This window comes from Elgaria multicarinata, chromosome 3 (assembly GCF_023053635.1).
Source record: "Elgaria multicarinata webbii isolate HBS135686 ecotype San Diego chromosome 3, rElgMul1.1.pri, whole genome shotgun sequence".
Taxonomy (NCBI): Eukaryota; Metazoa; Chordata; class Lepidosauria; order Squamata; family Anguidae; genus Elgaria; species Elgaria multicarinata.
In genome coordinates this window covers 49,527,436-49,542,190 of record NC_086173.1, presented here as the reverse complement: position 1 = coordinate 49,542,190, position 14,755 = coordinate 49,527,436, and the positions used below count along the sequence as shown (strand labels likewise).

Below are 14,755 nucleotides of genomic sequence, written 5' to 3'. Positions count from 1 at the left end.
TTTCAACAACAGCCTCAGCATTATGAAATACAGTGCTAAACAACCTTACATTCTTAAGCAATGGATTTGCTTTTAAAATAATTTGTAACCTTTTCAATGGCATTTTAGTTTTCCATGGATGTTGGTTTCAATTGTTACTTTTGATTTAGCTTAGCATCTTAGTCTGTGTAGTGTTTTGTGTAATATCTTTTATGGCCACGATAATTCTCCTCACAAATGTTTAACCATGTTTCCCATGTTTGATTCTGTACATGAAAATGCTAAAAGGACACACGAACTGTAAAGAACAGAAGACAACGCACAACACCTCTGCTTTGCCAGGTGATCTGTAGGACATTTTCAAATAGCCAAACACAATACCTGCTTATATTTCTGAGGAAGACTCCAACCAAAAGCTTGCACTCTACCATCCTCCTTCTGAACATGCGCTTTCACTTGGCGATACTGTTCTCTCTTCTGCTCTCTGCGTGATGCAAGACTAGCCTCAGTCCTAGGCGGAAGGGAAAGACCGTTTTGTTGTTGTTCAAAGTCATTCGACCTCATTCCAATTTTTATATGTTCCAAAACAACTTTTCAAAAGTTACGCAGCTTTGGTGTAGGTAAAAAAAAAGAAGTGTCCTTAAAAAGTTAACAGGTAAGTGAAATGTGGATTACTTTCATGGAACACCACACACCAACTTCTGGTAGCTTCTATGATAGTTCCATAAACTAACTTTTGTATTCCCTGTTGGTGAAACTACATTAAAGAAACTGTCAGAGCAATGTTTCTAAGCTTTTTCAAACAGCTTGGTTCCCGGGCATGGCATATTGCTGAAGGCTCTATTTGATCATCTATTTGGATAAACAAGGTGTCCCAATTGGAATGCAGGCAGGCATTATATAAAACTTATTACCACTCACTTTAATTTGAAGATCTTTTTAAAATACCTATGCTCTGCAGTCCAGATGAAGGGGACCTTCTCAACGCAATGTGTTATGTAAGAAGGTCATATAATCTGGAGGATCTGGAATTCCAATCGTAGACAGAGTTTTTCCTTCTCCCACCCCATTAGCTTCTCACATTCACAGCCCCCAAAGTGCTTCTGGGCCCTCAGTTATGCCACAGGATGCAGCGGTGTCCAGGGTGCCTTCTATCTATCTCTGGGCAGACAGTAGAGAGGACAGTGGCACTACCTGGTGAGGTCTGGCAGCGATGATTTCAATGTTACTTTTAGGACAGACCCACTGAAATGAATGGGACTTAAGTTAGAATAACAGTCAATACAAACTATTGGATTCAACCCGTGAGCTACTGAAGGGCTGTGGCTCAGTGGCAGAGCATCTGCTTTGCATGCAGAAGGTCCTTGGTTCAACCCCCGGCACCTCCAGCTAGGGCTGGAAAAACTCCTGCCTGAAACCCTGGAGAGCCTTTGCTGCTAGTCAGTGTCGACAATACTGGGCTAGATAGACCAATGGTCTGACTCAGTATAAGGCAATGTCCTATGACTACTGTAATGCTCTCTATATGCAGCTGCCATTCAAAGCTGAACAGAAGTTTCAGTTAGTGCAAAATGCAGAGGAGTGGGCCACCAGAAACACATTACATCAGTGCTGTGATGTATCTGCACTGACCCCCTTCTGCTTTTCAAAACACCATTCAAGGTGTTGGCTATAAGCTACACCGTTCTAAATAGTCCAGAGTGGCTCAGAGACGCCCTATCAGATGCTCCATTGCAAACCTTGAGAACTCATTAGGAGAGGAAAGCTGGAAGGAAAACTGAATGAGGGCATTTTAAAGTTTGCAAGGAAGTGCACCACCCCCAAACAACTTTTGAAAACTCAAAAAAATGGCACAGCTTTGTACAAAATATCTCAGCAAGTGAGGGGAATGTGGAGGTGTCAGTGGTAGGAAGGAACTGGGTTTCTTTCCATCATAAAGCCACACCTGCAAATGCTAGTCAAACTCGGGGAAACGTTGCAAACACAATTAATGCCGCAATTACAAAAAGATATTTAGGGCTGCATTAGATTTCCCCATTTACAAAACAGAATGCCCTGGGTATTTGTGGCCACCTGGGCAAAACATATGCAAACCATAAGCCGTGCATAAAAACATCGTAGAAGAAAAGAAAGATTGCGGTAAAAATGCTAAAAAAAAAGATTAAGGACACTGCTTAATCTTACAAATTAGGGTACTTTCTCAGGAGCCATTTTTACCACACATATTCATTAACTACTCAGCACATATGACAAACTCACAAAAAACTAGCAGCCAACATTTGGTCCCCATCTTATTCTGATGCCCACTGACTACTAAGTTGAATCACTCCAGAGCCAGTTTTGATACTTTGACTTCTATATTCCATCAGTATACATGCTACTCCTGATATTTTTAATCTGTTTTCTAACAATCTGCCTTTATATTTCTATTCTATAAACAAAAGAAGCCTTACTCTTCGCTGAGGAAATCAAAGGCTTTTGATTTGTCGCTGGGTAGCTGAGATAAAGTGGTGCTTCGTTTCTTGACTGTCGGAGTAATGTGTGAGGTCGGTGCATTGTACTTAACATTAACGGGCGGTTCTGGCTTCTTAGCAGTATTGCCTGATGAGCTAAATAGCCGGCTAAAACTGAAGACATAAAAAAAGGCAGAAGCATGTGAGTACATAAATAGAGCAAACGAGATTGTCATCGCTTCATATGTACATATGGCACTTCACACAGTGCCCTACTCAAAGCAATGGAGTAAGGATAAGAAGCAGGAAACAAACGGGCCCAAATAACAGCAGCCATTAACTGCCCAGCACAGCTACACTGCCAGAAAACTAGCATGTGTTTATGACACTCATTACAATTATTTCATGCACTTCCCAAGCCAAGAATGTAGAAACAGATACTGGACATTTATGTGCAAAGGCTGTAGAATGGCGAGGCGTCTAAATACGTGGGGTTAAAAACGTTGACAAGCTTCTACGTGAATACAGAATTGGCATCAAAAAGGAGATCCTAGCTCCTAGAAATTAGGACTTTTAGTACCGGAGAACTTGAAATGTTTTACATATAACAACTTTAGAGCACTGAAGTCATTAATGCTATCATAATTGGGAGAACCCCACTCACAGGTTCACTGTCCAAAGCAACATAACACAATGCTAATAAATCCAGTTCCTAATGTGTATAGGTACACACCCTTTGATAAGTATTGGAGTTGGTACACTATAGTGATTTTTAAAAAGCATGGCGTATGCATTGCAGTCACCCATGTCATAGGGCTTGGTAACTGCCTCGAAGTAAGAAACTCTCTGGGTCTCACCCCCATTTATAATATGGGGATAATAACAGCAAACCTTACAAGACAGCTCAAAGCATCTCATATTCATCTAAATATCATGTAAATGCCAGAAGTCAAGCTTACTAGACTGCAAGACTATGATATGGACTCCAAACCAGTCCAGATATGGAGGATCTATAAACACAATATATTCAGTTTCCCCACAGCAGAAGGCAAGGATGGACAAAACTGGTTTAGGTTCAGAATGTGAGCTACAGTAACGTTAAAAGAAACACAATCCTGCAGGAATCCAAATCTTAGTGATCCAGCAACTTAGAAGCACTGCCCTGAAAATTTCCTAGCCCAATCCACTTTGATCAGCTAGACAGGTGCCAAAATATTCCTACATCATTCACTGCAGAAAATAAAATAAAATAGAAGCTGTGAAAACACACAGAACTTTCAAGCAATGTCTCATGTACAATTTTAGTAATTTCTCATGTTCAGCCTTAGTAATAATTAGATCATTAAGCATGTTAGCACTTCACAAATTATCACATGGAAATGTTTGGTGTACTGAAATTATACACAAACCAAAAGACTCCCAAATTTCAATTTGGTTTAATTTTCATAGGATAGCCTTTATACAATGCTCTGAATTACTGGGATTCTGGTTCCTTTTTAAAAAAACGCTACAGTTACATTAAGGTAATTATGCTTCTCTTCCAAGTGCATAGCCAACACTGCAAGATGCATCTTACGATACAATTCCTCTTTAAGGTCAGCCTTACCCAGTTGGCATACTAGATAACGACAACAAAAAAGAAAATAGGTTTATGGTTATTGGTTCCTTTGATACCAAAGAAAAAATGCCAGCAATATATTTATTTTTAATTTAAATTTAAATTTCAATACTTACAACTGCCAAAGGCTTGATCTCTTCTTCTCCTGCATGGCTGGATTTTCTCTTGATGCCCTAAAGGAAAAAAGCAAAAGCTAATTAGATGATCAACAAGGCAAGAGATGACCTAGAATACTCTGCACTACACATCAAACTAACAAATGGTTCGCGTCTGATTGCTAGATATCATAATATCAAGTAATTTAGGTGGGAGGGAGAGGAGGTTATATAAATAAATAATTTATTGTATAAATACAGCTTCCATAACTTTCCAAATTCCATTCGTTTCCAAATTATGGACTCCAAACTCAGATCTGAGATTAAGACAGAACTGCAAATCATCAGACATGTACATGAAGATAGGTTTTTATTGAGCAAAAATTCCTAGCAAATTTAAAGTAAGCAAAAGCACTTGAGGGAGGGATGAAGCATAGAAAAAGTTTAACTTTCTAAAATTCAAGTTTGCCATTTCGATCTTCCTCCGCAACACACAATGACATTTGATTTTAAGCCATTATCTGTGCATTGCTGAAGGGGTAATCAGAGTTAATGCAGCACAACCGCATTACGCAAGGGTGATATTATAAAAGCTGTAAGTAGGACAACATCACGTTGGGGTGTTGAGCAGATGGCTGAATTTCCCATAAGAACAACATCCACCACCTTGTGCATTTATTATGAAATCAGAGCTAGCAGTTCCAAATAGTTTAGCATAGGAACTAAAGTCATAAGAAGAGCAAGTACCCACACCCTATGACTGCTACATATGCAAGGAAACTGGAAATGTTTTGTTCTAGAATCTGGTTCTACAAATTATTCTTTAATTAATAATTACCACTAAGATGTAGTAATTAAATCAGGCCATTAGATGGCTGCAAAATGGGATGTTACATATGGAAGTCCCCTGAGAAGAAGTTAAAAACAAGGGCCGAACTAAGGTTACAATGGCTGGGTTCACATGACATGACAAACCACCATGGGCAGTCAAGCCATGATGGGTTGTCTTCTCATCCTAACTTGGATTATTTTCTACAGTGTGGTTTATTATTATTATTATTATTTATTTATTTATATAGCACCATCAATGTACATGGTGCTGTACAGAGTAAAACAGTAAATAGCAAGACCCTGCCGCATAGGCTTACATTCTAATAAAATCATAATAAAACAATAAGGAGGGGAAGAGAATGCAAACAGGCACAGGGTAGGGTAAACAGGCACTGGGTAGGGCAAAACTAACAGTATAAAGTCAGAACAAAATCAAGTTTTAAAAGCTTTAGGAAAAAGAAAAGTTTTTAGCTGAGCTTTAAAAGCTGCGGTTGAACTTGTAGTTCTCAAATGTTCTGGAAGAGCGTTCCAGGCATAAGGGGCAGCAGAAGAAAATGGACGAAGCCGAGCAAGGGAAGTAGAGACCCTTGGGCAGGCGAGAAACATGGCATCAGAGGAGCGAAGAGCACGAGCGGGGCGATAGTGTGAGATGAGAGAGGAGAGATAGGAAGGAGCTAGACAGTGAAAAGCTTTGTAGGTCAACAGGAGAAGTTTATATTGGATTCTGAAGTGAATTGGAAGCCAATGAAGAGATTTCAGCAGTGGAGTAACATGGTCAGAGCGGCGAGCCAAGAAGATGATCTTAGCAGCAGAGTGGTGAACAGAAACCAACGGACTGATGTGAGAAGAAGGAAGGCCGGTGAGAAGAAGGTGTTTATTCTTCGGGAGCAAGCCATGTCGAGAAGCCATGGTTTGTTGTAACATTTTTCTTGCCCATGATTGCTTATTGTATTATCCAAACCCAGGAGACATATTTTATAGCGGGTTGTGGCAACTGGCTACAAAGCCGGTCAGTAAGAGCAGCAAAAAGCCTGCACTGCTCACTTTTCATGTTCTGACCAGTACTGCCCTTCCACCTTTGCTGAAACAGCATTTGGGAAGGAACATCACTTGTTCCCTGCCTTTTATTTTTTGGTGCCTCAAAAATGCGCAACTAGGGTCATAATTCTTTATTATTAATAATATTTTTGTCAGTCTTTTGCTTACAGCTGCCTGATATATGTAGTTTTGCCTGGTCAATTTCCTTGGCCACACAACACTCTAAGCCATAATGGTATTTTTTCTGGTGAAACCCATGATGTGTTCATGTGTTGCCTGTGGGATGTTTCTGCCATCCCACAGGGTTAATCCACCCAAAAGCCCCACTCTGAGAACTCATGCTTTTCAGAATGAGCATAGTGGGCTGTTTGCATAACGTACGACGCATAACGGTTAGCATCCCATCATGGCTTAGCGTTACATGTGAACCCAGCTCTTGTCTGTTTCAGCTGTCAAAAAGGCAGCAAAGGGGAGTAGAAAACATACAAGGAAACTGACAAGACAAGGTTGCGTATTCGGGAATTTACACACACTTCCAAAGGACTGGGGCAGGGGGGGAAATACTAAGGAGAGGAGGAACCTGGTTGCACAATTCAGAAGCATCAAAAATGGGGGTGGGAAGAGAACCCAAAGGAGTCAAGGAACCAAAAGGAGTGAGAAACTGTCTCCCCTGAACCCTTTTGGCATATTACTCCTTTGGCTTATCTACTTCCCTTTACAGCTCCCTTTTTACCCCGATTTAGAGGTGTGAGAAGAGAGACTGGCTCTGGTGCTGTGAAGGATGATAAATCTTTAATGATATTGTTGAAAGATAAAAATGTTATTTAAAAAAACTCAAAAAGCTCAACACTTCAGATACCAGGATCCTTCGTCAGCAGCTACTATCAAAATATAATACAAAACCAAACCCATACTTCGAAGGATATTAAACATGGTTATTCTCAAGGATTTTGTTGTACTGTTCTGAACATTATTTCTATTGTTAAGTCTTCTGAACTACCAATATAGCACGATTCCTTTCTTGGGCACATGCCCATTTTTAATTGTGTAAGAATGCTCTGTACTGTCAGCTAACAAAACTAAAAAGCAATAATCAGATAAAAGGTACTAATTATACAATGCTAGACAAGAAAATAATATAAGTGTCTTAGAGAAACTGTATTTGCCACAACAACTGGCCTATTAACAAATACTGTTAGAGACAATAATTTTATCATAATTACCAAAGGTTAACATTTTTTTCTATGGAGCATCCTAATGGAAAGCTGGGTTTTCTATCTAAAAAGCTACTTGTGCTTTCAAGCCAAGGTCAGGGGTTTTTTATGCTGGTTAATTGCATCAGCAGGCTCAGAGAAACCACACAGAATTCTGGTGGAGTGATTCTGCCCAAACTTTGTTCTATTATCATCCGCAGGGTTTTGAGGGGACTGTATCATGTTGTTCATGTCTATTTCTTTTTTGCGGTGTTTATCTATTTAAATTTAAATTCCATTCTAGAGAGTCCCTGAGTCCCTGTGGAACCAAAGATTTTAGGGATAAGATCCAAAATAGTTCTCTCATGCTCAATAAACGTTCGCCTCTTGTCACTTTCTCAATGGCCCAAAAGGATTCTGGTTCATGATGATTATTTGTGAAATGCTTCACTAGAGGCGGCCCAGGTCTGGCATGCCTCAAGTTATATAGATGTTCGGTTATATAGCTGTACCCCGATTTAGAGCCATAACATATGCTTAAAAGTCAAATTTCACATGACAGAAAATTGCTCAAGTCAAGCTCCTGAAGAAATCCCCACCATCCAGTCTAAGCCACAACCCTAGAAAGAGAACACAACTCTAGAAAGAGAACAGATGCAAAGCTAAGAAACCCTGCTAAAAAAAGTAATCTCTCATGCGGACACAGCCAAAGCAAATGATAGGAGATGTCCTTCTCCAGAGCTTGGGTGCCTTATCCGTTGCTCTGTCAGCAAACAAGAACACGGAAGGTAATATTTCTGTTTATTATAGGAATGCTTTTTTTAATAAACCTCCCACATAGCTTTAGGTACACCAAGCTCAAAACTACTGACAACAGAAGGTTGGATTTGTAAGAGATACTTTAAAGAGCTTTAAAGTCCACAAAAGTTCATCATAATAAACATGTTAGTCTTTAAGCTGATAAAAGGCATTCTTGCTTTTCCTGCAACAGACATCAAAACTGCCATCCCTCTGAAAATTGTTTATTAAAACAAGGTAATCCAGGTTATAATGGAGAGGAGGGGGATTATGTAAACTGCCTTGGGTTTCTTGCAGGAGGAAAAAAAGGTGGGATATAAATGTAATACGCAAATAAAGGTGGATGGGGCAAGTAGGTCAATCAAATATTTTCTTTATTATGAAATGTAAAGAACTTAATGGATATATTTTTCAGGCTCAGACAGCAAAAGTGTATGGCTTGTTTGTTTGCTATCCACAATGCTTTTAAATTACACATTGTTTTAACTTGGTTTATGGTTTAATTTGTTTTAGCCCTGAGATCGTATTGATATAGGGCAAGATATAAATGTTTTAAATAAATAAATGCAAAAAATTATTAGTAACATTTTCAAAGTAATTGAATTATTGATCTAAAGTCACATCCTACATTACAAGGGAAAATAGCTAGGCCAAGGATTTATCTACCAGGCCCTGCAGCTCTAACATGTAACACATGTACTTGCCGTATCATCTCAGTCCATCGCACTGCTTCCTGGAGCTCCATCAGCCTCTCTTTATACTGATTTCTTTCCATGAGGACACGAGCCATCTCAACCCGAGTAAATCGCTTCCTCTGAGCAGTAGGAATATCACTCTGCATATTGGGGGTGGGAGAAAACCAAGCATGCCTAATGTATTAAATTAGGAATTATGTGTCATGTTCCCCAGACTTGACCCGTACTCTGGCTCCGAAGATGACTCTGAGGCAGAAGAGACTCCCTCCATTATTATTATTATTATTATTATTAAATATTATTATTATTTTTTACAATTATATACTGCCCCTTAGTTTACAAAGGTTAAAAACAATGAACATTAAAAACAAATATACAAAATTTAAAAGCATAAAAAGCATAAAATACAAACAAAAAACACTAATCAATCCCTACTAAATGAGGGCCTTCCAGACAAGAGGATGAGCCTCTACCTGACTCCTCAATTGCAGAGGACACTCCTCCATTACAGACTTTACCACCCCCACACCATAGGAGCCAATGGCTACAAATCAGGCAGTAGCCCTTTAAGGATTTATCTTAAGGGGTGGAGTCAACTACAAGTCTTGAGCTGCTGGCCTTTATAAGGCTTCAAAAAGCCTTTGACTGTTGCTGAGTCAACAGCTCCCCTTGCTTAAGACTCAACTAATTTGAAGCTGACTAAGGTCTTTAAAGGCCCTGCCTAGTCTAACTTGCTTGGCTATTCAGTACCCCAAACCAGACTTGCCTTGCACAGGACTTGACCTGACTGACCAGTCCTTGCCTGCACATACCTTGCTGGTTTTAGCACCTCTATGTGCCTTGAACCAAGTCAGACAAGACAGTATGAAAAGTTTATAATTCGCTTCAAGGAAGAGCTTCTGTCTTCTGTTATCAATGAACTACACGAAAGGACTGATTCAGACAGCTATTTCAAAAGAATTCAGGAGCCTTTATGGCCAAGCCAAAGTGCAGTGATGGATGGGAAAGAAAAATGGCAGCAGTGGAAGAAGCCTCTCACACCTCCTTTGTCTCTAGAGAGGAAGGGGGCAAATCAGATGAATTTAACATCCCTCCCAAAATCTCTGTGCCCTGTTGCAATCCACTCTCCCAGGACTGCCACGCAAAAGAAAGGATGAGCACACCTCAATAATTCTAAAGAAAGCTACAAGTATTTAGATCAGAGTACTTTAGTGCAGTATTACACAAATGAGAAAATAAAGGAATTAGATAAAAGGTGTCAATACAATTACATACATCATCCTCTTCCTTTGATTTTTGCCTCGCTTCTTCTGCTTCTGCGCGGGCTCTAAACAAGATGCAAGAGGTATCGATGAATTTAGTCACAGAACCTTTTTTAGGATCCTCTCTAACACACACACAGACACTCACAAAAAGTATCACACTCACTTTCTAAGTTCTTCTTCCAACTCCTTATTTTTCTCTTCAAGCTTTTGTTTGGCTAGTTTTACAGCTTCCAGCTCTCCTTTCAGGACATCCTTCTCGCAGGATAGTTCATCTACTTTTGCTATTAGGTCATTCTTCACCACATTCAAGGCATTTCTTTAAAAACCAGAGGTTTGCAATTAGGTCATTAGGTCGTTTCTAGTCGCACCAGAGAAATACAACAAAAAAATCACTCTGACATTTTTTCTCCTGTCATGGGAATTCAGGCCACGAAGAGTTATGCCCACCCTTACAAAAATAGCTATAAATGAGCATGCTTTGCATTGACATTTTGAATAGGTCAGATTTTAATTTCCTGTAATCCGTTTGCTAAAGGAAGTCAAAATAATTTGGATAGACACTTGAACAGAAAGCTGGTGTCATGTAGTGGCTAGGACTGAAAGTCCACTTTAAACTCACTACACCCATGAATTCACAAAGTGATCTTAGCCAAGCCACTATCTCTCAGTTCGAACTGTAATATAGATAATGCACTCAATGCCAAGTATTACACTCTCTGGAAGATCTTGCACCCCATTTCTGTTCACAGCGGACACTGTCAATATCTTGCAGAAAATATATATTTTGATATTTTTAATTATGTTTTTAATGTTTTTAATGTTTTAAAGGAACGTGCACTGAGGAGCAGCAGATTCTTCCTGTAACCATAACATGAATAGCACAGCCTAATTTGAATATCTGAAACCCCTCCTCTTCTATTCCATCCTGGGGCTCTGAACTTGCAGACAATGACAGTGTGACTTCACCATCAAGTCAGAGTTTCCCAGCCCTTCCACTCCTGCTTTCGGCGCCAAGTCAAGACTTTTCTCTTCTCCCAGGCATTTTAACAGCATTTAACCACGTTAAGTTTGTTTTTAATGGACCCCAGAATTGTTGTTTTAAATGGATACTGTTGTTTTTATACTGTTATTTTTATGTTTTTGATGGTTTTTAAATTTTGTATACTTTTTAATGTTTACCATTTTTAACTGTTGTAAACTGCCCAGAGAGCTTCGGCTGTGGGGCGGTATATAAATGTAATAAATAGATAAATAAAATTAAAAATGTTTCGGTGAAAATATAATTTGCCATATTGACCAGACAAAAGTCCATCTAGTCCAACACTCCAATACTGGAAAACTAGATCTTCTAGAAAGCAAACAAGGTGTGATGCAGAGTCTCCTCCTACCGTTTGTCCACATCATATAGGAATCAGACGTCCACAGCCTCTGAATTGGAGGCTCATTTCTTAGCTATCACAGCTAATGGCCTTTTAATTAGTGTTGGTATTCTTAAGCTCCATGAATACTAATCCTCTTTTAAAGCCATTGACCCTCACAATGAATACCATCAGTAAGTATTACATTAAAGAAAATATGAATGCTAATAAATGAAAAATTGTTTTGACTGTCCTGAAGCTACTGCCATTCAGCTGATCTGACTGAATCCAAGCTCCAGTGTTCACAGATTCCTTGCGCTTTTCATAATTTTATAACTCTCGTATATTAGAAGAACTTATACAAGATCAAGACAGGGTATACTATCCAATCTGCATTAAGGATCAAAATATTGCACTAATTAACCTACCTTTCTCAGCTAAAATTTTAATATATATTTATGAAGGCTTTGAGGGATAAGTATATCCAGTGTAGACTGGTGGCTCAGATTTTGGTGGGGCTCCGGATCCATTCTGCGTTTTAGTCAGAACCAAACAAAACTCTAAAGGAGCTATCCAAGGTGCTGAACCCATTTTATTGAAACCCAGAATGGATTCACAACCCCACCAAAATCAGAGCCACCCGCCTTTATGGGGTATATCTTTTATCAATCAGCCAGCCCTTACAGCATCATGATTACTTAAAGTAACAGGAGTGCTGAAGTAATTCCAAGTTTAAAAGCTGAAAAATGATTACTCACTTGGTTTCTAGCAGTTGTGTGTTTTCTAAAATAAGGTTTTCCACTTCACGACCCATTCCTTTCAAAGACAGAACAGAGTAAATAATTTAGAAATACTGAAATTACTGCTGGAAGTGCTAGGTATCACACTTAACGTATCCTGGCCCAACGTTCAGTGTGTGCGCTGAGATTCACATGGAGCCACTGCTCAAATATGACCTCTCATCCTTTCAATGAAGGATACTGACCTACACACACACACCGGAGTGTGCATGGAGATTAGCTGCTTCAACTGAAATGGAAGAGACATTTGCACAGAAAAGTAGGTTCTGTGTGTTTCAGAGCACTGTGTGTCCCCATAATTGCTGTACAGAAAAGAGTTTAACATTTGCTGCTGAGTTTTTAAAGTGTTCAATATGCAGGCTTTCTGAAGCCTAGAGAAATACAGCGCAAAATATCTTCAAAATATATAATGTTGAATGCCCCCGTTTGTTTATTTATTTTAAAAAAGAGGAGGAATCAACTGAAGTTCTTACTACAAGTTTATACTGCAGACATTTGATGCTCAAATATGTCACTTACATCGCACAGAAGAGATGCTGAATATGAAAAGCTCAAAGACAATGCAAAGCTCTTGCAAATGTTCCCCAAATGAGATGACACCTTACCAAAGAAATTATGGTCTTTAAAGCCCATGCATCCCATGAAGAGCAAAAAGAAAAAGAAACATTTCATGTAAGGAGAACAGTATAGGTGAGGTATAGTATAAGACAAGAGATTTGAGAAGTATGAATGATTTCAAAGCAAAGCCAGCACTAAACGTTTTAAGCCAAATGTGTTTTGAATTTAAGACGACTGACAGCAAGACAAACAGTTAAAAGAGAGTAGTGTCAAAAAGACAGTTGAGAATCTAAGAGCAGCCAAAGATCTACCTAGCTCAGCATCCCATTTCTAGCAGTGGCTAGCCAAATACCTCCCAAAAGTTTACAAGCAGGGGCACGAAAGCCTTTCCCATTCAGAAATGTAATTCTGCTAAAAATGGAGATCCCATCAAGCCATTGGGCCCATTCAGAAGACACCTTAAACCATGGCTTTAACCATGGTGAATAAGACTTTTTGCTTTATTAACCATGGTTAAAGCTCTGGTTTAAGGTGCCTTCTGAACACGGCCTGGCTTTCTGGCTTAACCACCATGGTTAAAGCCATGGTTTAAGGTGTCTTCTGAACGGGCTAATTGACAGACCATGAATGTGATTGATCCCCACAACACACACACACACACACACACACACACACTTTTAATACCTTCACTGTCACCACCACGTTTTGTGGCAGTGAATTCAATAACTTAATTATGTGACACATGAAGTTCTTCATTTTTTCTGCCCTGAATCACCTCTTTTAGAATGTTTGATGAATGGTAGCGTATCAGTTTCCTAAATAAAATAATACAGACCCATCTATTTCCCAAGACAGGGCCAAAATTAATAATATTTCTACTCTCTCCAAATCATGCTTACTTGTATACATATGTATCACATTGTCCCTTTTGCTTTTCTAAACTAAAAAGCCTCAAATGCCTTAACCTTTGGGCATGCTCTTAGCCATTGTAATAGCCTTGTTCTGTGTGTATTTCTTCTAGATCTATAGTCTAGCTTTGAGAACAGCACAAACTGTACAGAGCTGACTATATTTTTCATTCCAAACAGTGACCTCCTTTACTTCATCAAAAGAGTTGGGGAAAATATTTACAGCTTATAATACAATTTGAAAGTCATTTAAAGTTAGTACATTCAAACAATTATATTTTTAGAAAGCTGTAATATATAGCTACATGGCTGATGATCAACCTTGAAAGAACTTGTTTTTAAACTGGGCCGTCTTCTTATGTAAGTCTTAGAACACAAGCCAATAAAGCATCACGTGTTTCATAGCAGATATATGAAAATTAAACCCCACTCAAATGTGTGATTGGAACAGATTTATTATTTAGGCACATATTTGCAAACTGAGTAAATGAGGCCACTCCTCAAACAGAATGAGTACATATCTTAAGAAAACAGGGCTAGTACTCTTATTTAGAGCCTCACTTGTGCTTCACTAAAACACATGGAGCTCTGGAGCAAATCAGCTGCTCTGTGCATCTGGAGGGAACACATAGCAGAAGCTGCCCCCTGCACTGGAATAAACAGGGAAGTGTCTGTGCACAATGGAGTTGTGTAGGGAGTTATCAGAGCTAAGTAAAACCTTGCTTCTGAAATCACACTGGGTATTTGTCATCACCTGAGTGATAAGCATCATATTCCCTAACACACATAGAACTGATTGCATCTTGATTAAAGCCAAGAAAACCAGTTATTTTGCTTTAAATGCCGACTCTCAAGGTTACTAAATGCTGCATTAGACCCACAGATAAAAACCACTCTCAATAATGCATCAAGTCTTATTTCTGCATTCACTGTGTGGGCGGCAGGAATTCCCTGCTCTCATTCTCCCGGTGTAACAATATTGCATTCTGTTCTTTATATCCTCTAACTATCTAGCATTTGAACTTGCATACTACATTGAGCCTGTTCAGATGACATGCTATGGTTAGGCCACTAATCCTTTTGCAGCAAAGGGTTAGTGAGCATGTTTAAACTGAGGTTATGTAGCCACCATGATTAGGAATGGTTCACATGACATGTTAAACCAT

At 39.1% G+C, this 14,755-nt stretch overlaps 1 protein-coding gene across 5 annotated transcripts in view; it reads right to left on the bottom strand.

The window, feature by feature from the left end:
• Positions 1–14,755, bottom strand: part of SPAG9 (sperm associated antigen 9) — an 81,426-nt gene that overhangs the window by 28,770 nt on the left and 37,901 nt on the right. For all 5 annotated transcript variants that reach the window (XM_063120208.1, XM_063120210.1, XM_063120209.1 and 2 more), the window contains 7 exons: positions 12,082–12,139; positions 10,129–10,281; positions 9,976–10,027; positions 8,710–8,840; positions 4,167–4,223; positions 2,433–2,606; positions 361–490 (listed from right to left, as the gene is read on the bottom strand). In XM_063120208.1, coding sequence (XP_062976278.1) covers positions 361–490; positions 2,433–2,606; positions 4,167–4,223; positions 8,710–8,840; positions 9,976–10,027; positions 10,129–10,281; positions 12,082–12,139 — 755 coding nt within the window. The remainder of the gene's footprint in view (positions 1–360; positions 491–2,432; positions 2,607–4,166; positions 4,224–8,709; positions 8,841–9,975; positions 10,028–10,128; positions 10,282–12,081; positions 12,140–14,755) is intronic.